The 25,477-nt window shown below is 40.1% G+C and overlaps 2 protein-coding genes across 4 annotated transcripts in view; both read right to left on the bottom strand.

Moving 5' to 3' along the window:
- LOC134862320 (ankyrin repeat and IBR domain-containing protein 1-like) overlaps nucleotides 1-19,364 on the bottom strand; it is a 28,855-nt gene extending 9,491 nt beyond the window's left edge. Inside the window, exons 1-14 of one of the 2 annotated variants that reach the window (XM_063880174.1) lie at nucleotides 19,187-19,364; nucleotides 16,394-16,679; nucleotides 15,171-15,471; nucleotides 14,058-14,240; nucleotides 13,486-13,603; nucleotides 10,337-10,545; nucleotides 6,543-6,631; nucleotides 6,271-6,415; nucleotides 5,710-5,876; nucleotides 4,468-4,556; nucleotides 3,582-3,712; nucleotides 1,797-1,931; nucleotides 711-797; nucleotides 286-352 (exon numbers count right to left, since the gene is read on the bottom strand). In XM_063880174.1, coding sequence (XP_063736244.1) covers nucleotides 286-352; nucleotides 711-797; nucleotides 1,797-1,931; nucleotides 3,582-3,712; nucleotides 4,468-4,556; nucleotides 5,710-5,876; nucleotides 6,271-6,415; nucleotides 6,543-6,631; nucleotides 10,337-10,545; nucleotides 13,486-13,603; nucleotides 14,058-14,240; nucleotides 15,171-15,471; nucleotides 16,394-16,581 — 1,909 coding nt within the window. In that variant the 5' untranslated portion in view covers nucleotides 16,582-16,679; nucleotides 19,187-19,364. Of the gene's footprint in view, nucleotides 1-285; nucleotides 353-710; nucleotides 798-1,796; nucleotides 1,932-3,581; nucleotides 3,713-4,467; nucleotides 4,557-5,709; nucleotides 5,877-6,270; nucleotides 6,416-6,542; nucleotides 6,632-10,336; nucleotides 10,546-13,485; nucleotides 13,604-14,057; nucleotides 14,241-15,170; nucleotides 15,472-16,393; nucleotides 16,680-19,064 lie in introns of both variants that reach the window. The other variant, XM_063880173.1, reaches the window with a different exon arrangement.
- Nucleotides 19,365-20,068: 704 nt separating this feature from the next.
- On the bottom strand, nucleotides 20,069-25,067 carry eomesb (eomesodermin homolog b). Of its 2 annotated transcripts, none has more exons than XM_063879585.1 (7): nucleotides 24,865-25,067; nucleotides 23,101-23,717; nucleotides 22,786-22,940; nucleotides 22,343-22,464; nucleotides 21,836-21,994; nucleotides 21,502-21,563; nucleotides 20,069-21,343 (listed from the first exon to the last, which is right to left on the bottom strand). In XM_063879585.1, exons 2-7 carry the CDS (start codon nucleotides 23,622-23,624, stop codon nucleotides 20,509-20,511), a joined length of 1,857 nt encoding a protein of 618 aa, XP_063735655.1. In that variant the 5' UTR covers nucleotides 23,625-23,717; nucleotides 24,865-25,067; the 3' UTR covers nucleotides 20,069-20,508. The 2 variants fall into 2 exon arrangements, with proteins under 2 accessions (XP_063735655.1, XP_063735656.1); XM_063879586.1 differs by having other exon boundaries at nucleotides 20,069-21,295.
- Nucleotides 25,068-25,477: the final 410 nt, after the last annotated feature.

Below are 25,477 nucleotides of genomic sequence, written 5' to 3'. Positions count from 1 at the left end.
ATCCTAGCAGGGAGAAAACAAGCTATGTTAAACAGGATGTAATTGCCTGCACCGATGGGGCTTAGGAGGACTCTAGACAAAGCTTATTCACAGCTTTCTTGTAACTTACACTTGCCTACAGAATAATAACTAAACTCACTGTTGTTAATAATTTATTAAAACACCTTTGTGGTGTTGCTTTCTCCCTCCTGCCTTCTTCCAAAAGCTCAATATCAGAGGACTAGATTAAGATGAGTCTGAATGTGTAATAAAGATTGACACTGTCATGGCAGACTGCACACTCACTTCCACTCAGGGCTCGACTGAGCTGCTCCATCTTCTCTTTGGCAGTTTTCAACAGGCGCTGCTCCAGCTATTGTGAGGAAGAAAGAAGCTGTTAGACTTTATTGTTGGGAGAAGACTATCTGACCAAGCATTGAAGAAAATGGCAGACTGTGAGGCAGAGTGAGCCAACAAAAGGTGGATGCAGAGGGCTTTTTTAAATCAAGACATTATGATATCTGCTTATTGCTGATACAAGAATACTGAGAGAGTAAGACAGAATCCAGTAATATTGTAAGAGTACAAAACACTGAAACTCAATAGTTTTATCAGTTTGTAGTGCATTACAATGTATGTCCACCTCAGAGGCCACAGGGCCAGTTTTACAATATTTGTTTGTACACAGCGCAGAGCAGACATCATTGAAAGGCAAACCCAGGCCGGCTCACCTGATAGCTGTGCTCGTGGTTCTTGAAGCGAGTGTAGTAGTGCATAAATCGGTCCAGTTCCTGAAAGCTCTTGTGCTTCTTCTCTGCCTGAAAAAAAAAAAGCGTGAATGAATGAATTCAATAACCTTCCTGTTGGAGAGAATAAGCACACACACAATGCTGTTCCTGGCATATACCTGTATGTGTCTGTGTTCCTTTAAATTCAAGAACAATTAAGAGAGTATGTATTTATTTTGGGTTGATTGACTACCACCATGAGCTATGCTGATGCCACCAATCATTTTAGGAGGATTTCATTTACTGGAAGAAAATGAAATGCATTACTAATCCAATATTCCTAAAAGGGTTTTTGGGGAAAGTCAGCAGATTGTACAATTCAAAGTCTCTTTACAGGTGTTGTGGAGTACTAATGCATATGAGGGGGAAAAGTTGTAAAAATCCTTTTGTGGCAGCCCTGTGATGTCGTGACTACATCACAAACTACTAAGATGACACACCCATTTCATGAATATCAAAAAATTGATTCATTTTAAGTAATTTTAGGCAAATTGCAAATGCTTTGGCCCCAAAATGCAAATCATTAGGTTCAATTGTGTGCCGACTGTCACATCATTTATCATTTCTGTCAGGTTGATCACAAACACTCGTTCTCTGCTGAATAGTGGTACACACCAAAACATCATGCATCATATCATAGATGGTCGAACAAATGTCATTGCTTGAGGGGAATGTCACTGGTAAAGGGATACACCTTAACATTAGAGCAGTAAATGAGAAACGGATTTTACATTTATCATTTAGAAAGTTTATTCACCTTTTGCTACGCAGTGCTGTAAAACAGTCTTTCACTTTCTCTATATTGCAATTGCATGGTTTGTCAACAAATTACAATCATGGTGTAAATGTGAATCCTGTCCAATCCCTGGCAATCAATACTTACAGACAACGCGTTTTCACCACATACATATTCATATTTAAAAACTCAGGGCTGTGTGCGAGTTACGGTAGTTTGCAGCTAATCCATTATTAGCTGCTGTTTTCTCTGCTTTTTGATTTGTGTGTGTGCTTGTGCGTGTGTGTGTCTACCTCTTCAGTCATCTCCTTTGACTGCTCCTCCACCTGGTGGATGACTTCGTAGCGGGTGCAGCGGTAGTATCCTCCTGTTGAGGAGCTGTGCTTTTTCCACTCCTCCAGACAGATCCAGCAGAAGTCATACTTACACTGAAGGAGGAAGAGAAACAAATATTGACAGAAAATAACCCAGATGATGTGGAGGGACTCAAATATGAAAGCTAAAAAACGTGTAAATGTAAAGAGTCCCATTTTAAAGAGTCAATATCTACTCCTCTCTGAATAATTTTATCCCAATATTCTGCCCTTTTACAAATGGCAGAGTTGAATAGAAATCACACAGTATTTGTTTTGAAGCTAGCGGTAATTCCTCGTAGCCTGCTTCCACTAGAAGGCACTCATTTTAGATCACCAGCTCCCATTGGGTATAGTAGAACAACAATACACTACAGCCACTCGAAACCGCATCCTATTTGGGTGTAAGTGATTTCTCTCGCCTCAAGTCAGCCAGAGCAACACAAAACCCTAAAGGCTGAGACCTCTGTTGTCCTGGAATCCCCACGCTTGCATGACACTCCACAAAAATCAATACTTAGTAACAGAGTGGGAGGACAGAAAAGCCAGCGTGTGAATTGGTGAGACTTAAGATTTTTAAAAAAAGGAAATGGCTGTGAAGGGACAAAGAAATGTTCCTTGGCAACACCGAGTCCTGTGTTTCCAAGCAACTGAGGTAATGCCATTTCTAGCCAGGTAATAACGGGTCAAGAGGCTGAGCCCTTAGTGGCCTCTCAGCTTGTAAAGGCTGCTCCATTCCTCCCAAACTAATCACCATCTCTAGTCAGCCTCTTTAAGCAGGATGGAGACAGGAGAGTACTGTCACCGTGACAAAAGGAGCGCGGCTGTATGACTGCACTGTGCTGCTAACATGGCCTGCCCTCCAGCAACAGGGTGAGTAACAGAGTTTCAGTCAGGCAACGTGCCTTTGTGTGATTATCAGTCTCACACTGACTGAGTGCCTTTGTTCCCGCCAATCACCTGCGTATCATTCTCTCTTGTCCATCTAAGAGCATGATCACTTAAGGACTTCCCAGGATGGATTATTTTTGTAAGTACGACAGTTTCATAAGCCCCCATTTGTAAAACAATCTTTCATGATGATAGCAAAGCTTGGCTTATAGCAGCTTGGAATGTGATTACTCATTTGCACCTTTCTGCATGCGACGATAACCTTCACAGAACAAACTAACTGCTGACTTCTTGAGAATAATGTAAGCAGCTAATTTAAAACCACAACTGTCCATACTCAACTATTTAATCAGACTTATCAGCTGAGTCCGAGGTGTGAAAATATCACCCGAAAGACTTGTGTTTAAATAAATCACACAAAGCAAAATCTTGTGTAATGAGCGATGAACAATTGCCTAAAAGTAACTGAGAACAAATTGTGTTGTGAGAGGTTTGGAAGTTAAATAGGGGGCATCATCACAATAAAACCTGCCCTACCGATAAATGTAGTTAGCTTTTTCGTGTTGGATCAATTTCCATAGCTATGCTGCAATCTGAACCTCTGATTTAAACGAGCATACTGATCAATTATCAATCATAGTCCCTCTTCTCGTTATGTCCAACTTTCATTTCTCAGTCACTCAACTTCCCACTTTTAAAGACATCTAGTCTGAGGGATAGCAAACCAAATATGTATGAATTCCATCTAGTGAGCTCACACTGGCCGCAGCAGCCTGAGCTCCTATCAGACTGCTTCAGTGAGACAGGTATGCCACTCCTCCCTGGCCCGCTTACCTTGGCACACTGCATGTGGTTGCAGCCCTCATTTTTCTGTATCGGGGACTTGCAGTTGGCGCAGGCTTTTGAGTTAGAGAGCAACCACAAACAGTTGGCTGCATCTTCGTAGGCTTCGGTCACACCCGCCACTTCAACAGGAGGAGGGGGAGGCAACAGAACAAATAAAGGCATAATGAGACAGAATGACTATTACCACAGAATCAACACAGACCACTGCACTGAGAGGGAAATTGTGCTGCCTAACTAATGTGTATTGCTTATATATTTTTGCTAAAACCTCCCAAGATGCTCACGCCCCCCCACACACACATACACTTAAACTGAATAATTGGCTATTATCAAAGCCCCTCTGATGGGCCGTTTGAAATGCCAGGATAAGGCTGGGGAAATCGAAGGGGAAGACGGTTCCAAAGCAAAATAATTGCTTTTATCTTTCAACTGTCACAAGGAAGTTGCACTTTGGAGTGACTCGGGCCATCTTAAATCATCTATTAGATTGCCTATAGTGCAATTACTGCTTTCAAACATTGAATTCTGTCAATGAGAGGGATTTATTTTAATTAATAATTCATCATCAACACGCTGGATTTTAATTGCCTTTGTGCTAAACTGTTTGTAATAACTGTGGTTCAGTTCCAGTTAATTTAGCTCCAAATCAATCACTTGAAGTAAGGGGAGCCTGGGTTAGAATCTAAACTACTTTGTTATGACAAAGTACAGCCAGGTATCTTGACATGCGTCTACATTTATAACCGAGTAAAATAAATGATTAAAACACATTATCTATGTTGAATCAGTAAAAAATAAATTAAGAGATTTAAAGGCTAAATGCTTACCTCCATATACCCAGAAACTAAATAAGAGAATTCATGTCAATACTCACATTCCTCCGGTCTCATCTCACCGACTTTGTGCAGCCACAGCTTCCATGTCTCACAGTCACAGGGCTCATGGGCCTCACCTTGGCACTCCCTGGAATATACAGACAGATTAGGGGGATGCAGACCGTTTTAATAACCCAAAGCACACATTCCGTTCCTGGACTATATAAATAAAAAAAGTCAAACCCGTCAACCCCCATCAATTGACCCTATATGCCTTTCAACCGAATGCCTTCCTCATGTCAAGGGAGCTATTAAAGTCAGACCTGTGTTACATCCAGTTCCATTTCCAAACGTCATGTCAACTGCACTCCTCAATGAACCTGACAAGTGAACCTGACGGCTGCCTTTAGGAACCATAAAGTGAGGTGAGGTGCAGTGGGGTGGGTAGTATGAGTTAGGGTGGAGGTCAGGATAGGACGGAGCTCAGAAAGCAATCACATTTTCAACACTTTGTTTTGCAAGACTTAGAATACATAAGGACATACGTGCACTTATTTGATTGTATTTATTTGAACATGTGCTTGCCTCTTTATTAAATATGATATATTTCATTTTGACTTTTAATGCATTGTCCTCTTAGCTGTAGCAATGTAAATTCCCCCGCTGAGGGACAAATCCAGGATTTCCGATGGCAAAATAATAAAATATTAAAGAAGCTTAGCAGACTGGAAGACTGGTTTTAACCAGATTCTGAGTGGTACCTGATATTTCTACCAGGAAATCCTTTCCCTCATACTCAGACTTTTTAAACTGCTGTTTGGCAAACTCCAGGGGGACTGTCATACAGCTTCGCTCAGCAGGGGCTTCCATCTAGCACCTCCATCACTGCGATATGATGGATGGAGTGCTGTGTTTTTGGAGAGATTGTTCCCAGCAGAGCTTCAGAGCTCTGTTGGAGAGGCCTTGAGCTTCCTGAAAATGGCCAATCTTTCCTAGTTACTGGGTTTCTCCAGACATCCAACCCTCAGAAGACTCTTAATGATTTCAACCCTTTTCTCTTTTTCACAGAACTTTTAAATAAGTTTCGATTCTCTCATTTTAAGATTATGCATGCAAAGTAATTGTTCAATAACACAAATACAGACAAAAACACTTCTCGTCTGACTGTTATTTGATTTAACATTGTTTTGAACAATATCCATCCCTGTTAGAATCCAAAGGGAAGTCCAAATGTGAACAATAATACACACAACTACAGAAATGTTAACATCCTTATATACGGTGTGGTGCTTAGAACTGACCAGCAGAAGAGATGGCCTTTCCCACAATCCACAGCCGGGGCCCTCAGGAGGGGAAAGCTAAGAGAGTCTGAGTTGGAGGTCCCGGGGCCCTGGTTGTTCAGTCTCACCGCCCTTTCACACCCTGCCTCGGGACACCAGCGGATTGCCGAATTGTTCTCCACAAACGCCTGTCAACAGATGAAACAAAGGAGTTTAAAGGTATTTTTATCGAGGGCGACGGTGTTACACTTTTGGTGAAACATCAGAGGAACAATAATTTGACGCTGGGGGTAATTTACTATTTCAAAGGCTTTCAAATCTGAAAAGATCATGAATTAAACATCTGTACCGCTTTCCTTTCAAGTCCAAGAATATCTGTCTACTCTCAGCAATGTCTGCCCTCTTGTGACCTACCATGTCAGTCAGCTGGCGTCTGTATTCAGTGTCATACACTTTGGAATTGAACTGCAGGGAATATGCGTTTATCTTTGAAGGTGACAATATAATTTAAATAATATGTGGAGAAGGTTTACAGTTAAAATAAATCTCTTTAGTGCAAGTCTGTTTTTCTTATCTTGTTACCTTGATGTCAAACTGGAGGTAGCGCTTGTCCATCTCTCTGGAAACCACACTTTCAATGACTTCCACAGGCACTAGCTGGTAGCAGTCGAAGGCAGGGCAGAATATGTTGTGGGCTTCACCCTCTTGGATCTTTAGATTTAGAAACCTGAGGAAGAATACATTGCAAACAGCAATAAGATAACGGCAAACAAATGCTGATGTAGTTCAGGATAAGGAAAATAGATACACCCCGAGCAGATTGGCAAACAGGCCAGAAATATACTATAACTTACCCTTCCCAGCATGCTCTGCAGAACTCGTGTCCACAGGACATGTCGACAGGTTCCTCAAAGACGTTAATGGAAGACAAGCAGATACCACACTGTATCGCAAAAGAAAATAAACACAATCTGTCATAAAGCAACGGTACAAGTAGGTTCAAGTCAGTCTAGATAAATAAAGTCTGCTATAACACATCATTTTATAAGTAAATCTCAGTACAATTTATATATCCTCTCAAAATGTGGCAGTGGGCGACCTGATTTCAATGCTAAATGGTTAGATGACTAAACAAGGAAAATGATGTCCTATTGACCTCTCATTAGCATGTGGCTCACCGATTACTGTTGTGTCAAATTTCTCACATCAACAGTAACAAACAGGGACAAATACACTCCGTCACACTCAGGCCTTGTTACAGCGAAAGACTGACCCTAACCAAAGACATTGAGGAGCCAGTGTGCTTCCGCAATGTAAGTATTGATTTTGGAAAGAGCAGAATGTGATATAATCAACTGTAACCTTTAAACGGGCCCTTGAGTGGACCCACTCCATTGGCGTAGTGCCGTTAGAGGCACAGAGCCACAAAAAAGAAACAGTAACCATCTTTCATCCAAAAAGATTATGGCCTCTAACGCCAAACTTTTCAGAGACTGTCTGATTCCCCCCCACAGGTAGCAATAACATTTCAGAGCTTAAAAGTCCCTGGTCACCAATGGTATGAAAACGCGAGGGATTTATTGAAAGGACCAGCTTTCCATTACAGTTGTGTCATATTGTAGCACATATCCTTTTTAGATTATAATAATACAATATAATGATACTGGTTCTTACAATAATTTGATGTAGACCATTTTGACACTTTTATAGTACTTGTAATGTGAAAGAAGAACACAAGGGAAATACAGCTGTGGAAAAAATAAGAGACTAATTTAGCATTATAATTGTCTCTGTTTTATAGATAGATAGAATCGGAGGATGAAACCCTCTTTATTAGTCACATACATGCACACAGCAGAGCACACAGTGAAATTGGTCCTCTGCATTTAACCCATCCTAGTACTAGGAGCAGTAGGCAGCTATCGTGCAGCGCCCGGGGAGCAATGGGGAGGGGGGATTGGAGGTGTCCGGTGCCTTGCTCAAGGGCACCACAGCAGGGCCTAGGAGGTGAACTGGGACCTCTCCAAGTAGCAGTCCACTTTCCATATTTCAAGTCTGTTCGGGGGACTTGAACTGGCGACCCTACGATTCCCAGTCCAAGCCCCTACTGACTGAGCCACTGCTGGTATGTCTTTGGGTTAAATTACTATTATTTTTTTTTATTGTATTCTATCAACTCCCGACAATTTTTCTCTGTGTTGGAATTCAACAGACACTGGAATGGCTGCCATACAAGTAGAGATAGCGATTTAAGAAACATTTGGAGTGGTCTCACTATTAGATAATAGACATGTATTTAAAAGTATAATTCATTTGAATAGCTGCTACTGCCTTCAATGATAAAACATCAGAACGCAAATCAAGAGAAAGGGGCTATTTCCAAATGCAACACACACACACACACACACACACACACACACACACACACACACACACACACACACACACACACACACACACACACACACACATTTCACTATTAGATCTACAAAGGCTAGGTAAAACACTGAGTCTGGTTGTAAATAATTTACAATGTAGAATGTGATCCCCTGGTAGAGTGCCACGGACGGACCCCCCCACCCCCCCCCCCCCCAGGGGTCCCTGCACCACGCTTTGAATCACTAAATTAGAGGAAAAGCACCGCAAACTTTGCTCATTTTATTCAGTGCTAAAACACATTATTGATTACATCGGCTTCCCAATGAATGTGATGGATAACTTCTCTTGAATCTTAAAGTATTTATTTGATTGCTTTTATTGTCTTTTAAATGCAATTTCTTTCCATTTGTATCTATTTATTTGCTTTTTCCAGCCATTCCTTTTTTTATCACGTATTAAATGCAATCTTAATGTTTCCTTAATGTGTTGTGTTTTATGCCTCTGTAAAGCACTTTGAATTGCTTTGTGTCTGAATGGTACCGAGTATAGAAACTGACTCAGTCTTCTGGGACAGCCTGGCTGTTATCAAACACTTTTATATCTTCACTGCAGTCTTCTTTAGTGAGTGATCGAACAAGACAAATCACCATCATCATCATCATCTCCCAAAAGGACATCTCGTATTACCTGGCATCATTTCCATCCTGACAACTGTTCACAAAGGAGACTGCTGAGGAAAATGTCAAACATGTCTGATAATTATCAGTAAACCCCAGACAAGGTCAGCATAATGGGAGGAGACTCAAACGGGGGGGCATGCAGCTTCTGCGAGTACAGCTTTGGAGGGTTTGAGAGCACACTTGCATGTCTATGACTCAGCTGTAGTTATTGCAAGCTCACAAAATGTGGGTTTTATCTTTTTGGTTGTTAACTTTTAACTTTTAAGAGAGTACTTGATACCTGTTTATGTGAGATGTTAAGTGGAAACAATAAGCAGACAGCATTAGACTCCCACACAACATCTGGAGCGCTCTAAAGTTTGATTACTTATTATTTCATGTCTAACACAACAGGAGGAGTTTGTTATGGAACATTCCTTTGACCCTCTTTTGATGTCCCTCTCATTGGCCTATAGACAGTAAAATTGTATACAGTGATAACTTATTTAGAAAGTATTTTAATATTCTCTCTTGTTTAGAGCTAACACCATAATTAACGGACCCCATGTCCTCCTAGGAGTACAGGAAGTGCTGATTATGTTTATGTTGGTGGGGGAGACTACCGGCATGAATACTAATGATTGCTAGCAATATAGTGCTGGGAAATAATGCAACATTATGCAGAAAGACAGGTGCAGCGGTGAAAATTAAAAGATATCAGCAAAGACACTTCAGGTCTGTATCACCGTAGGGATTCAATTTAAACAAACTCTGGCGAGCAGTTTAGATGGATACACCGCCAGCTACTTCTTCTCGCTGCACTTCCACACTCCTCGCTGCTGTAGGAGCTTCTTTGCAAGGGAAACATGCTGCTCCCGGGGCGACTCTTATTGTAGTCTATTTCATCTAATGGCTCTTCATGGGTAGACACAGTAAAGACTTCACTAAAATGAGGCTCTCATATACCATATCTGCCTTTTAAACTTTTCTTCCTATAGTTTCTGAACACTCAAAGAAAGAACTTGGAGGCAACCATGTACATTACTATTAGTGAGACGTGGACCCCCCAAAGTTCAGAATGAATGGCTCAGCACCAGCCTCGTTTTCTTTCTCAGTTAAAGTGTGCAATTCAGCACTTATAGATTATTAACACTCATACACCAGTGTATATATTGGATCATGTATTGTATACTGTAGTGCAATGTGCAAGTGTATACTTTAATTGTTCATATTTACCTAATTATTCTTTTTCTACATACAGTGAAGGAAATAAGTATTTGATCCCCTGCCGATTTTGTAAGTTTGCCCACTTACAAAGAAATTAAAAGTCTATACTTTTAATGGTAGGTTTATTTTAACAGTGAGAGACAGAATATCAAAAAGGAAATCCAGAAATATTAAAAAATTTAAAAAATGTAAATTGATTTGCGTTTAAGTGTGGGAAATAAGTATTTGATCCCATTCACTGTATTTTTTTTTAATTGGGCATTTTACATGTACTTCTTATGGTCATATAAATATATGTTATCTTGTTATTGCACATTTTTAAAGTATTGTAATTCGGATTCTTTTTAATGATTTCATTAAGCGTTGTTGAAAAGGAACCTCACCAGAGCAGACTCCAAATCTGTAGGCATGAGGCTGATCTGGTCCGGGGAGGTGGAGGAGGAGCGGGTGTTGCGTGGCGTCCGGGGGGAGGGCAAGGTGTCCCATGCATTGTAACCACTGGGAGGTGGGTTGGGCATCTGCACCCCTGAGCGCTGGCAGCATTCCTCGGCATTGCTCATCCAGACCTCTAAGAGTTTCTCTCTGTCCCAATCTGATGCAAAAGTATAAACACATAATTTAAGAGAGACGAATGCATGAAACAAAACTGAGAAATAGGATCTAAGTCAATGAAACATAAAATAGCTTTGTTATGGGCACATGACAATAAGGCATAAAGGCTTTGGATGACAATCAAAAAAAATTAAGCCAAGGGCAAAAAAAGTGGAACTACTATATAAATGTCATAAAAGGCAAGTGCTTGTAAAAACACTGTTGAGTCATTATGTTTAAAAGGCAAGTTGAGTTATGTTTTCAGACTTGATAACACCATGTGATGAGTAAACAGGCCCAGCTCAGTTACACAACACTGCTCTAGTCTAGAATCACTGGACATAAAAAAAGCAGCCTTTATTTTGTGATCCTATTCAATATATCTTCACAAATAAAAGGCATGGATAAATTGAAAAGATAACACATGACAGAATTCCATTTAACCTGATGAATAAGACTTTCTCAGAAATTGTTTTCCAACCATACAAAATGTATTCACGTGAAAGTGCTTTTTTGTTTGGAAGAAATGTTAAGCACACAGCTGAATCCACCAAAGCCCACACAAATCTCACTCAAGTGGCAGCACTACCCAACTGCTGATAACATAGACCTGCTGCCATCTGGTTTCCTGTTTGAGAATTGCTATTCTCAGCACAGGAACAGGTACGAGAGCTTTCCAGTATTAATATTGAATGGGTTTTGGACTGTGCCCCAGTCCAAATTCTCTCTGCTGAAATGTCCAAAAGTAAGGAACATGACCTGGTACAATGTGCAATCAGAACATTATCAGCCTCCAGACACGTCCCACCACCACTCAAATGTCTCAGACTCTAAATAGCCTGGTTCCGATAATGAATATTACCACAATTTCCCCATTTCCATTCAATTAAAAATCATTATGTCTCTATCTTCCAGCTTCTGGCCTTTCAAAGTAGTCTGATGATGTGAAAAATGTTCATATTTAGTCTTAAATATGGAATATTAACAGGAAAATACAAGATGTCAGTAGCATAGACAGACTGACAGGCGGGCAGCTAAGCAGGAAATACCAAGACATTAGATAATAAACCTATAAAAGTGTACATTTAAAAGTTTCGACACTTGTTTAAGTTTCCACAGGAAAATAGTATTATAAATATTCAAAACCTCTTTTCCTGAAGATTACCAATAAGCCTTACATGTTCAATCCTTGATAAACATACAGAGAGTATTCCGATGATAGAGGTGAATGTGTATAGCAATAATCTGGGTTCACTCTCCCTTCTAAGCTTCCAAAAGTATGTCTAAAACAGCCAGCTACTGAGCCAACTGAATTAAACAACGACTGAAATTCAACCACAAACTGTGACGCTTTTTTTTTTTTTGTCATCCACTAACATATTCTAAGCCAAGTGAAATCAAGTGGGGTACTGCTTTTCGAAGGCTTCAAATCAAGTCATTTTGTTTGAAGCATTTGAAGCTCTTCATGCACATTATCTTAGCTAGGTTAAGTGAAGCTAGTTGCAGAATTTGTGGCTTTAGGTTGCATATCAAATCAAAATTGCGACACTTTTACTCAGTACTTGGCCAACCTAAATTACAAGAACATCAGAAAAAAAGATGACTTCTTATTTATTATGCATTACTCACTGCATTGGTACTGCATCCATTTGACGCCTCCTTATTGATAGAATAATATACTGTATTTCCTGTGTGGGTATGTACATAATGTTTGTTTGCAGATGCACGAGTGTAACAAATATGTAACTTGTCTTTTACCTTAAGCTACCCGTACTTCACACTCCAATAGATTTAATAAGGCAACTAAAATGTTGCACCCTGGGTCACCCTAGACTCTAAACTCATACTTTATATTCCTCCTGGCATTACATCTACACTGGAAAGACAAACTGTGTGCGAGAAGCCAAACCATTAATATACATTATTTGCAACCTCAACGTCAGCATGCCGTAACTTATTTGTGATGTATAGAAATATAAGTTAACAAGCAATGATTACTAGTACATATACTTGCAGTAATGTAGGATGTAGCTCAAGCGAGCAGAATTCTACTGCACTAACAAAAAGTGCAGATATGGAAGTCATCCCAGAGTTGTGCAAAGCTCATTTCCAACAGCAATACAAGCATAACAAACACATATTGATGCTATTACATGAAACAGGCTGATGTGGAAAACCTTCTTTATAATAAATGTGTAATGTGTAAGTACCATACCCTATTTTTCGAATGTACCAGTGTGTTTCCTCACTTATTTGGTACAGAGGACAACCCACTAAAATAGCATTTAGAGCATGTGACAGTGACTCTCTCCAGTGAGAGATATACCAATGAAATTCTCTGAGATAACAAAAGCTGTTCACATCTTGCCCCTTACACTGCGAGGGAATCACTGGAGTGTAGCATGAAGTTTATACGATATAAGGCTTCTCTAATCTTCAAACAGTATAATTATAAGACACGTTTACCAACTGTTTTTTCTTCACAAGCACAGTAAACTGTGAAATATGGTTTGGTAAACTATGTGGGAAAATTGGGTACATAGTAAAGAGCTGTTCTTGAAAGCATGTGCTTGTTTAAGAAGTGTATCGCCTGGAATTGTAATTTCAGTATCTATTATTTTGACCAGTAGGCTATCATATTTTAGTGTCTGTCTGTCTGTCTGTCTGTCTGTCTGTCTGTGTGTCTTATAATTATATATACATACATACATACATACATACATACATACATACATACATACATACATACATACATACATACATACATACATATATACATATATACATATATACATATATACATACATACATACATACATACATACATACATACATACATACATACATACATACATACATACATACATACATACATACATACATGTACGTACGTGTGTGTGTGTGTGTGTGTGTGTGTGTGTGTGTGTGTGTGTGATAGTACCATGGGCACGTAGCAGTGCCTCTGCAGTGAAGAGAGGGGCCTGCAGCATGTCGGCTGTCTCCACTATCAGCATGTCCTTCAGCCTCCTCATGTCCTGAGGCCGCAGACCCTCGTACAGCTGGAGAGGGAAAAGGACAGGGACCGGAGAGGAGGGAAGGAGGGGAACAAAAGGAAGAAGAGAGGAAAATGCAATTAAGGATGGTAAGGATGCAGGTTATGGATGGGGGGTGGAATGAGGGTGGAAGTAGACAGTTGTATTGGTTGAAAGGGGAGGGAGAGAATATAATAAATAAAAGCAAAACAAATATAGGCAATTGCTCATGCATGACTAAGCCAGGCCCAATGAACTACCAGAGTGAGGGTGATAGGAGTCACATGCCCAATGGCCCAAATTAGCATTATATTTCCAATTTAAAAGACATTAACCTTGGAACCATTGGAAAGACTTGTTTTGCTATTTTCTGACAATGTATAGACCATTTTGAAAATGCGAGGCGGATAAATAATGAACATAATCTATGTAACAGCTCTTACTATGACTGTACTGTGCCTCACGGTGTGTTAATCTGTACCTCTCTTCGGTCAAGGGCTGCGTACTCTGCCTCTATATCCTCGGCCTCGGGGGCAAGAGAGAAGACCATCTGCGACTCCAGGCAGAGGGCCAGCTCCTTGTGGTGCTGCTTCTCTGCACAGTCACATGGAGTCTCGCGGTCTTCATTCTCTGCAAACAGGTCCGCTTCTCTCTGCACCAGGAACTGAGCAAGTGGAAACAAGAGGAATATTTGGCTTTCAAAATGGGGCACACTCTATACGCAGGGGCTAAATGTTTTAAACACATTAAAGACAAAAAGGAGTGCCAGTTACTCCATGCTGGTGGTGAAGGAAAGGCTCCTCAATCATGGCACAAAATGCTAATCCTAATTATTCTGATCTACCCTCAGATTCTTGCTTATTACAAACACATTTTTTGTTCCAGGACCCATCTGTGGATTGCACTCTAAATAAGTGCTTTCTTTTCCCACTGGCAAAAGCTGAGCCACTTTCGGAACTTGTTCTGTTGAGTATGCAATGTAATGTTACATTCTCAATATGCGTTTCATTCAGTCTCTTTATCATTGTCTTTTTGCTTGATGTAAAAAAAAGATGTGAGTTTCTCTCTTTGTATTGAACTAGTACACCAGCCTGCATTTTTACTGATGTCTGTCTTTTTTCACATGCGGCTAATTGCATTTTATTTTATATGCTAAACCAAAGTTGTTCCAACTAAACTCAGGTTTTTCAAGGAAGATATTCAGCGAAACACACTGGTGGCCTAATTCATGTGACTTTTTTACGAGATACATCTTGCCCCAGGGACTAATAAAGATGTTCAGTGGTGCGGGACATCTTCTGAAAACTCACAAAGGAGCCGTTGATCAAACGTTACGCAATGGATCTGAACAAAATGACACACATCAGTGTGTATTCGGCAAATATTCATAGAACAAAAGGGCAGACAATGAATAATTTTTGTACAATCACGGTTACTCCAACCCCTTTTGACTTCTTTCCACTCAATTTGTTGTTCTCAATGTGAGACTCTTTGGTTTCTATCTATCGTATACGATGAAGTATGAAATGTCATACTTGAGAATATTTAACATTAGCCCATACTGAAAAAGGTCCACAGGTCTTTGAGATCTCACCTCAACACAAGTCTTCATGCCTGAGGCAGCAGCGTAGTGCAGGCAGGTGTACTTCTTGTTGTCCGTGGCATTGACGTCAGCCCTCTCGTATTCTCCGTGGTCCAGCTTCGCCCCGGTCCATGCCAAGATGATTTGTAGAGCCTCAGCCCGACGCTGTCTGTCTTCATGTGGCCGTGAGATCCGGGGCTGCAGTGCCCCCTCCGAGGTCAGGATCTGGGGCCCCATGCAGAGAAGGTGAAGGGATGTCTCATTGTGCACGTTACGCTTGTTAGGATTCCCATCTTTGCTTAGAAGAAAAGACCTTTAAAGAAAAAGACAGACAGGAATAAAAGTTGATTGGAAGTTTTGCTTAATGGCCCAGAAATGGCTTTGCATGCTAATATCGGGGGGAAGCCAACTCATTTTGGAAATCATTTTATTATTATTATTTTTGTTCCAACAACGTAACCTACTATGTTTTACGATTATACCCCCTATATTGCCGTGTGTTTGTAGGCCTATTTATGGCCCTTTTTGCATAGTAAAGAAAAGAAAAAAACCCAGTTTAACCAAAAAAAGGTGGAAATAACAAATCAGTATTAGAGTCTCAGCATGTCTGCGCTTTAGGTGGAAACTGGAATAATGAGAATCCTATCCCTTTATCCATCTATCAAGTCGTATAGTTTGACTCCACTTGAGTATGCAGGTACCTGCTGACAGGATTAAACCCCTTGTCATCTCGTTACAGTCAGGTAGGAATGCAAAATTCAGCAAGCATCCCATTAGTGGGGAAACAAAATAAAAAAGAACTCATGCAAAGTTGTTAGCTTGTTGGATGGGAGGCTTGTTGAGCCCTATCCTATTCCATCACAGCGTGTTGCATTCCTGAGAGCTGCTAACAGATGGCTATGGGGTGAGACAGATGGGACAGAGACGTATGGAGACAAAACATGAAAAATGTTCTCTTACGATGCAGCAAAACCGTAATAGATCAGATCAGCTGATCAGTCGCGGAGTGCTAAAAAATAAGTGATGTGCTCAAAAGGACACTTTATATCTTTAATAAACTGAAGTATGTCAAAGAATATAGAGCACAACAAATTAGCCCCTCATTCATCAACACTTGGATTTCCATCACTCCCTCACTGACAACAGCCAGTCAAAAATATGACACTCTAAATGTGTACAATATGTCAGTTTGACCATGGATTTGTCTGATAATTGTATCTGGGCCACATCCTAACCTGAGTAGGCGTGTCATGGCGTGCCGGGCAGCATAGTGCAGTGGAGTGTTGTGCTGGTAGGACTCTCCGTATGTAGAGTTGGGATCCAGAGCCTCCTTGAACTGCGGGTTGCTCTCGTACAGTTGGCAGGCCAGCATCTCATCCCCATTGATGAGAGCCTTCCGGAACTTTGTCGCTATGTTCCCCATCTCTTCCTCGACCGTAGGTTTCAAGCTGGGACTGACGCAGCAGCCTCTTCAGTCGTCTTCAACCAGTTCACGTCCGATAGGCCAGCATACTGAATGTCCTAAAGAAAAGAAGAAAAACAGTAAGTTGGATTCCTTTATGGCATTGTCCGAATCCTAAAAGGCCTTAAAAATGATGAGTATTAATCACTTCCACTGCCTCAGAATCACAAGAACAAGGGTTGCATCTCCAAGGTTGCTTATGCTTCTGTGTCACAAGCCCCTATGTCAGCATCCCCACAGCATTGTAAACCACCTTGTGTTTCGCCTTTTATTTTTTATTTTTTACTAAACATAGGGCCAACAAAGCTCACACAGAGAGAAGGACAAGACTTCCTCTTGCAATCACCGGGAGCTTCCGCCTCTCCATGCCAATACTGCCCAACCCACTGAGGCCAGGAGCCATCATGAAGCAAGATATCCTCAGCTGAAGAACAACACGCAGCGAGTCAGCATTTCGCTTCCACCAGAGCACCATATGGTCATGACTGTTTGGGCAGTGTGATGCTTGTATGTATTTTTGGTGTGCTACAGGACAAATCAACAGACCACAAGCATCCCCTTCAGCATGATATATTCTACCTAATGATACTAGGAATTCATACGGTGTCTAAGCACCATGCAAATCCTTCTGCAATGACGCCTTGGTGTATGTTACTTAAGTGCACAATAGAATGAAAAAAGGCTTCCCGAGAACACTGTCAAGTATGTATACACAACTCTCTTTAGCTTAGCAACAATCACAAAGGAAATAGTTAGGCATTTTTGACATTCCTATTGCAGGACAATTGATTATTTTTTCCTGTCTTATGAAAACAGAGTCTAGAGTGGATAACTTGACTCACAATGGTGGCTTCTTTAGCCAATATCAGCCAAAACAACACAATTAACTCTGTGTGTGTGTGTGTGTGTGTGTGTGTGTGTGTGTGTGTGTGTGTGTGTGTGTGTGTGTGTGTGTGTGTGTGTGTGTGTGTCATTGATAGGAAAAAGGCAGGATTTCAACTTTAGTAACCTTTTCCCAGAAAAACTTACTCACTGTAGTTTGAGGATTTTTTGACATCACACTAACAACATTAACAAAGTAAAAACTCTTGGAAATAATAACATTCATGCATTTAATGTTGAGCTAATTACTTGTTTTTGTTATTGGTGCATCTGCAGATCATTCTCTAGATTACCTGACTAACTATTTGTTTATGCGTTAAAAATAGTATACATCTGGCATCCAGTTTCTCAAGGTGTTTTCTTTACATTTCCTGTGACCCAAAACCCAAAGATATTCACTTTATTATGATGTCAAACAAAGAAAAGCAGGATTCTAGAAATATATATTTAAGAATCTATAGAGATATTTACTGCCTTTTCTTTTTTCTTTAGGGACATTAATTATTTAAAGCTTCAAAAGGAATAGGCATACACCTAGGGAAAAATAATGTGACCGTCCTGCAATAAAACCTTTCTTCATAATGTTCTGGATTTTATAAAACTTATTTAGAGCTGTGGTTTCATTTTTATAATGCTTTCCGGAAGATGCTATCGGTGGTGCCATGTGACTTGCATCATATAATGGTTTGGACAAAACAAATATATAAACTGGGATTAATATGTGTTAATACATTCATTTTAGTATATGACATCATCTTCAGCCATCCTGGCAATAGGACCTGTATATTCGTATAACTTAAACACGGTAACTTATACACACCACTAAGTATAAGTCAGTAAAACAATAAAGTGATCAGAAGGTTAGTTGCCTTGCATCAATCAATCTGTGCCAAGCTTGTGCCACGTGATGCCAGGACAAGACTAACGGAAAATGTCCCACCTAGGGGAACACTTGTAAACAGCTGATCTTTGAACTCAGTTATATAACCTCATAGATAGTAACACAGATAAGGTAACTCTACAAATGTATAACTAATTAGCCTAACATATCTGACAACTGTTGACAGCACCCACCACCACCTAAGAATAGCTCTAAAACATAATCAGCTATGGACATTAATGACATTAAAATGTAACTGTCTGCGTAGCGTGCCACTTGTCACTAAAGTCCTCCATGTAGGCCTTTCCCCATGTTGTGTAGTGTTTACCATTTTCGCTAGCTCAAACAGACAGCAGCGTGTTGTGTTATGAACAGTCCGTGATAACGCTTTGTTACATTTCTGGTTAATGACAACAATAACCAGTCAACTGACCTTAGACAATGTTCGCTACAAACCATTCCGTTTGTTGAAATGGTATGTTTCAACCAAAATACTAAGTATTCCTCGCTAGCTGGGTGTTAATCACAAACATAAAAACATCATGACGCCAGTGTCTGCGTTGGATAACGTCAGTGCACACGCTAGCGGACCTGCTAGCAAGCTAACAGCGCTGCTAGCCAATTTAGCTAGCACAGTTGATAAACTCACAGTAAACAATGAGTAACAAGTATTCAGACTTACACAGACGGTACACCTCGCCGTGGTAGACCTTAACTTGTTGATGATTAGCTGCCACTCGCTAGCACAGTGAACAGAGGCTGCTCTTGTTAGTGAGGTAATCCATAAATAATGTGAGCACGAACCAATGATGTTGCTGTCAACTCTTCGTTGACTCTCTGCTGGCTGCTACACGGGTTGCCAGGTTTCAGCACAAGCTCCAAAACAGGCGGGGATAGAAAATGGCTCGTTTTCCGGACAGATTAAACTATGAAAGATAACCACACTGACGCGATTATTTGAGTTGTCCACCCTAAATTTATACTGTCGAAGCACTCTGGACAGATGACACACACTATTACAAAAAGTGCATGTTTTTTTGTGTTTGTTCGTTCTTTCGGAAGCCCATTGTGTCCTTTTCCTGTTAATCACAAAGGCTCAGAATTAGAAGCCAGGTGCTTTCTGATTTATCAAATGTAGCCTGCAGGTTGCAATATACAATAAAGACGAAAAAAAAGTGGTAAAGAATGTAAACCCTCCATTGTATAACGGTAGATTGTACTTTAACAATAGATTGACGTTGAAAAATAACTGCATTTTAATGTTGAATGCACTAAGGGACCATACCAAATCAACAGGCTATAGTGATTGATTTTCTTTTAGCTTTGATTACATTACAATGCCACTAGAGTGCGACAAAGTCCATGGAAACAAATAATGTTTTAACACGGTCATGAATTTGTGCTTTTTATCACCTAAACCACCAAGACCCATTTAAGAAAGGCCTAAACTAGTATTGGGTTGGACTATGCATTTGTTTAACATTTAACCAAAAATAAGTCTTATTGTTGATAAGTATATAAGTAATTCAATTGGCTTTGCTCGAATCACACTCCTTTGCATATGCCGCTTCTTTATGTACAATAACCTAATTCAAATGTAGACTTTGTTCATTCATGTATCAAACAAATGTATATAATACATGTGCACATTACCCCATAATATATAAAGGATATTGAATTCAGAAGAACACATATGCCTTTTATTATCAAATATCCAAACATTGCAATGAAGGTATATACAGCATATTACCTTTACATTTTATGAGTGCACCAATTTCATATTAACAGGCCTCCAATAAATAATCTGTAAACATATAGCATCAGTGTAAAAGGAAATGCAGTAATGAATGTACACTGAAACACTCTTAAAAAAAACTTAAACAAATGCTTTGGCACTTTCAAAACTTCAAATACAGAGTTACATAAATGAGGTGTTGATCAAATATATTGTTCAGGTAAACAGAAGGACAGAATGGATAGAACAAGCACACATGGGATGCTTATTGTGCCTCCCATGCCCTTTAACCTTTGATGTATTTTTTTTATATGAACTTGATTATTCTCATTTAAGGTGGCAGATGAAGAACAACCAAAAAGAGAGACAAAACATATCAGAGAGAAACCATTCAAGGGTTTGTATAAAAGGAATAGTAAGCTGCCATGCTTTTGGATGAGGGAGCATCTTTGATATAGGAACTACTGTTGATGGCAACAGAGACCAAGTCCTCACACTTAATGTCGGAGCTTGAGTCCTCAGTGCTGGGGCCATTGAGGGACAGACGCCTTCGTTTGCAGGCCGCTGAGTAAGAATCCGCCTTGTCTAAGGACAGAGCTGATGGCTGTGTCTCTGTCCAGGAGGAGATCAGACTTGCATTGCCGTTCACCTCCTCTTCTATCTGTGCTTTAACTTTGTTTAAGTCTTCTGAAAAACCAGTGGTGGCACTGGGCCTAGGGGACCAAGGCAAGCTTGGAGAAACCTTCCTCTGGTAAGCTGCTCGGGACCCCCAGCCTGCAGACATGGTGGTGAAAGGAGAGTCTGGGTAGTAGCTGAGAGCGTGGGATGTTTGCATGGATAGGGATTTGATACCATAAGGAAGCAGGGAGCTTGAGTATTCCCCCTCATATGGGGTCAGATCTAGCTTGTTGCTGGTGCTAGTGTTGTTTCCCCCTTGCTGCATGGAGGTGACAAACCACCTCTGAGAAGTGGCGTCCTCTGCCTGAGGTGAGAGGAGGCTGTTTGTCTGCGGCACCGCTCTTTCGCTGTTGTAGTAGCGATTCTGAGGGAGGTTATTGACAAATTGGTCCTGGAAGAGGGGCTGCATGGCGTACCGGGCCCCAGGGACAATCTGGTGTGCACGGGGAGAGCTGGTAGGAGATGGTGTGAGGCGGTCGTTTTCTGGGGCTGCGTACATCCTGGAAAATACATGTACGTATGAACTTGAGGTCAAGGAAGTGCAGTGTCTGGGTGAAAAAAATCATTGTTTAAAAACACCTTTCAAAATGATTTGGTAAATTCACATCATACAACAGATATTAAGTTGGCATATTTAAGATACCTTTTACAACAGTGTTTGATTCAATAAACACTGAAATGTGTGACAGTAAAGTAAAATACTCACGAATCGTAATTGTCTCTGAATCCTTTGGCAAAAGGGTTGTGATCAATTTTCAGCTGCGTGATCTAAAGCAAAGCAAAATGGAAGGATACAATTCATATTTATATGTGAAGATCAGCAGAGAATAAAACGTAAAGAAGCATCATGCAGTTACATGCCTACACAGAAACTTCATGTTAACGTTAGAAAAGGTCATTCAATGTTGAATTTTAACAAGGGAATTTACAAATAGATCAGAACAAAATGTAAATTGTTGTAAAACGAGGATTTTATTCGAAGCAATAATAACGTCCTATAGTAATTTAAGAAACATATTTATGATTGTTTTAATGCTTACATCAGTGTTCTGGTAAGCAGTGACAGCTATAAACTGGTTCTCTGGAAAGGTGAAGCTCTGAGTCTTCGCGTCACTGCTGATGTCCTCCACCCCATCCTCCGTCACCTCCACAATGTGCAGCCTGGGCTGGTACTTATGCAACGATTGCAGGACAACCATCTGCATGTAAACAAGATGAAATTCAATAAAACCATTATTTAAAATAAAATAAAACGTTAAATGATTTTCTAAACACACTGAATTAGTACAAATAACCTACAAATGGTTTGGCGAAAATAGGCAAATTAATTTTCTTAATTTCTTTCTTTTAAAGCTTTTAATAGCTTTGAAATACACCCGAGTGTGATAGTGATTTTGTACAACTATTAATGGGTTGCATCCAATGCATTATTGATTTTAAAAAAAACGTTTTTACTTTAAGATGTATTTAAATAGAAAAACGTATTTCATTCAAACAAAAATATTTGCAACATTTTAAAACAAATTATATTTGTTAATTTGACATACCTGTGAATTATTGAGATTGGTTCCTTTGTTGTTCGTGAGTTTCAATTTGCTGAAGGAGATCTCTTGTCTCATCCAGTGTGCCCCGGTGTTTGGAGACTCAGGATGGATATACACTTTGTTTCCTGAAATAAAGAGATTACATTAGACTCAACATTAGAGGCACATTTAGGAGTTGATTATGTTATTATATATATTGTCATTTTGCACATCTCATTTCAAAACTACTCGTAAAAAAATATGCTAAGTTTGAATCCAATTAATTATTCAAATAAGAAATATTTTATTTTCCCCCTTTCACTTATATCAAAAGTTGTTGTTGTTGTTGTTGTTGTTGTTGTTGTTGTTGTTTTTCATTTAAACGAGATAGCTAGCCCTTGAATCTAAAATCCAACACAAACACCAATTCAACATCGAACACAATTAAATGTTAACTGTTTCAGTACCTTGGCTGCTGTTGTCTGCTTTCCCACAGGTCACCCACTTGCCACCTTGAAATCTCCAATGGTTAGGATCCGCCAGCACTACCTCCACAAACACGTTGTAGTGCGCCGTCAGGTTGAGACCAGCTATGTTAAAACTGAGGAACGGGAACATCCGTCTGCAGACACACAGCAAAATCCAACAAATTACAGAAAATATAGGCATATAAATATTTTTTTCACAAGCAAATACAGGTATAATTAATGAAGAGGCAGGGTACTAAATCCCCATGAAAATTAAAAGCACTAAATATACACACTCCTTATCCTCCATCTCACCTGCCCTGCTTGGTGATTATCATCTCGGTCTGGTGCCGGTGGAACTTGAGCCACAGTGGCCGGTTGCAGAGGTACACCTGGGCCCTCATCCCCGGGCCTGTGGTGGGTAGATTTAAGTTGCTCAGAGCCGAGCCTGGGCTAGTGTAGGGCGGGTAGATGCAACCGGGGCTCTGTCCGAGCTGGTAAGCCGGGCTGAAGTGACTGCGGCCGGCAGAAGAAGGGGGAAACCCCGTCGAAGGCAGCACGGAGCCCAGGTGGAGAGATGAGGAGTACCTGGTGGCGCTGGACGGGGTGTACACCGTCCCACTGGGGGTGTACGGGATAAAAGAACAGGGACTCGGTGTCTCTTGGCTTTGTTTAGAAACAGTAGAAGGGAGGTAGTATGATCGGTCTGCACCCATCCTGTGCTCTGTGTAGCTGCTGCCAGCAGCCGGGTCCTCTCCGTCTACAGCCGGAGACTTGCGCCTGTCCTCCGCTGCCTCCTTAGAGGCGAAGCTGTTGCTCTCCCCTTCACCGCCGAGCATGGCTAATTTGTTGCCTTGTAATAGAGATTAGTTGTTTACTTCGATCCCAGTTGTGTGTCTCTTTTCCAGGGGTCTGTGATCATCCACACTAGTCTAAACACAGAAACATATTACATGCAATTAATAGCAGCCCATGCAGGGGTCGGTTACCTGGTTCAGTAAGAAAGGCCTAAACTAGTGCCAGACTGGCAATGTGAGTATTAAACGAATACAAAGTAATCTGTCTTCAAAGGAAAGACATTATCACATATTCCTGGGTGATTCAGGGTGTGGTCGCATTTCAAAATTTGAACTGTTCATTTTATTTTCTTCTTTTAAAAATCACTGACGTTATGAACAGTAAATAGAAGAAAATAAAATAAACAGTTCATATTAACCATAGTCTTCCCTCTCTATTTGTCTTTTAATTATTTTTCTCGTTTAAAATCAGACGAACATTGTTAATATAATTGCAATAAAATTAGCCACCGTGCCAGTAGGGTGAATAGTTCAGAAAACTATACATGTGTAAGCTAACAAAAAAAACGGACCAAATCAAAAATAAATTAGAATACTTTCAAGGGTTAAACCTCCTAAAAATGTCTCATTAATCTTATGACACATTATATGATTTTTTGGAGTAGCTTTGTAGTGTAAATCTGAAGTGAAAGATAGCTTGAAGTTCTTAAAATTCGTGCCACATTTTAAATAGTGAAATTTAACCGCAAACATTTTAGTAACACAAATTGTTCTTATAATTGTCATATTTTACAAGATAATCACACATATTTATGAAATGCTATCAGATCCGTATTTATTATTTTATAAACACACACAAATACATTTCAAAATGTAGAGACTTTCTAGATAACAGACAGAATGCTGTTAATCCCGAATTATTATGCAGAGATAATGAATTAGCATGCATTCAATCCTGAAGCGACTCTGTGTCCCAACGGGATGTCCGACGTGAAATAGAGAAATAGCCAATTATGTTTCCATTTGAAGAAACCTGTGATGTTGGTTAGATCAGACAGTTCGGCATGAGAAACGATGGGAAAAAAAGTGAAGTATCCTACCTAAATAAATAAAAAATAAACACGTGTATATGCAATAAAGTGTGGCTCAATTGCCTGTAAATCAATTCAAATCATTTTAGGTGTATTTTGGGGCGATTAAAGTTTACATTGAATTCCATTTCAATTTTAAATTGATCAAATGTTTCATCGAAGGTACATATTTTACAAATATATAAACTTACCAAGGGAAAATGCCTCCTGTTCTCGTTTGAAAATCAAGTTCAAGCGAATAATTTCAGCTATAAAAACTTAAGCATCATCAATGCACGAAATAGCCTGCTCATCTGAGTCCATAGCAGCACAGGACAGCATGTTGGAGTAAAAGTAAAGCCGGAGTCATGAGGAGGATGCTCTGAGAGGAGGATGCTCTGAGAGGAAAGGCGCTCTCTCTGTGTGGCCATAAAGCACAGATAGCAGCCTATTATCAGATTCTCATCTGGTCTCCAGGGGAGGGGCATCACATCATTGCCAGGGTGTATAAGAACAAGGCTCTTCCCCAATTCAACAGTCTCATCTTCCTCAAATGCAGAAAAAAAAATTACTCTCTTCAGGGCTTAGAGAGTTCCTTTAGGGGCCTGTAGTGCAAAGTGTATGATTAGATAAACAAATAAAACGTTTAAAGAAATAAAATTGTAATGTTCATATATCTGGAAGTTGGTGCTGATCCAGCTACACGATTAAAGAACTCTTTGTTGCATTTCTTTTTTAAATAGCCTCAAAAAGCACACAATCAACAGCATAAGAGTTGCTGCTTATTTACATTTCAAGGTAACTTAGAGATAGAAACTCTTGTTA

Source organism: Eleginops maclovinus, chromosome 3, assembly GCF_036324505.1.
Source record: "Eleginops maclovinus isolate JMC-PN-2008 ecotype Puerto Natales chromosome 3, JC_Emac_rtc_rv5, whole genome shotgun sequence".
NCBI lineage: Eukaryota > Metazoa > Chordata > Actinopteri > Perciformes > Eleginopidae > Eleginops > Eleginops maclovinus.
Note: the sequence above shows the minus strand (reverse complement) of the source record. Positions and strands in the feature narration are given on the sequence as shown.

Coding starts and splice junctions, on each gene's coding strand:
- eomesb (XM_063879585.1), bottom strand. CDS start 23,624: ATGCTCGGCGGTGAAGGGGAGAGCAACAGCTTCGCCTCTAAGGAGGCA. Junction 22,465..22,785: donor AGCAGACAACAGCAGCCAAG/GTACTGAAACAG, acceptor TCTTTATTTCAG/GAAACAAAGTGTATATCCAT. Junction 21,344..21,501: donor TTCAGAGACAATTACGATTC/GTGAGTATTTTA, acceptor TTTTTCACCCAG/ACACTGCACTTCCTTGACCT.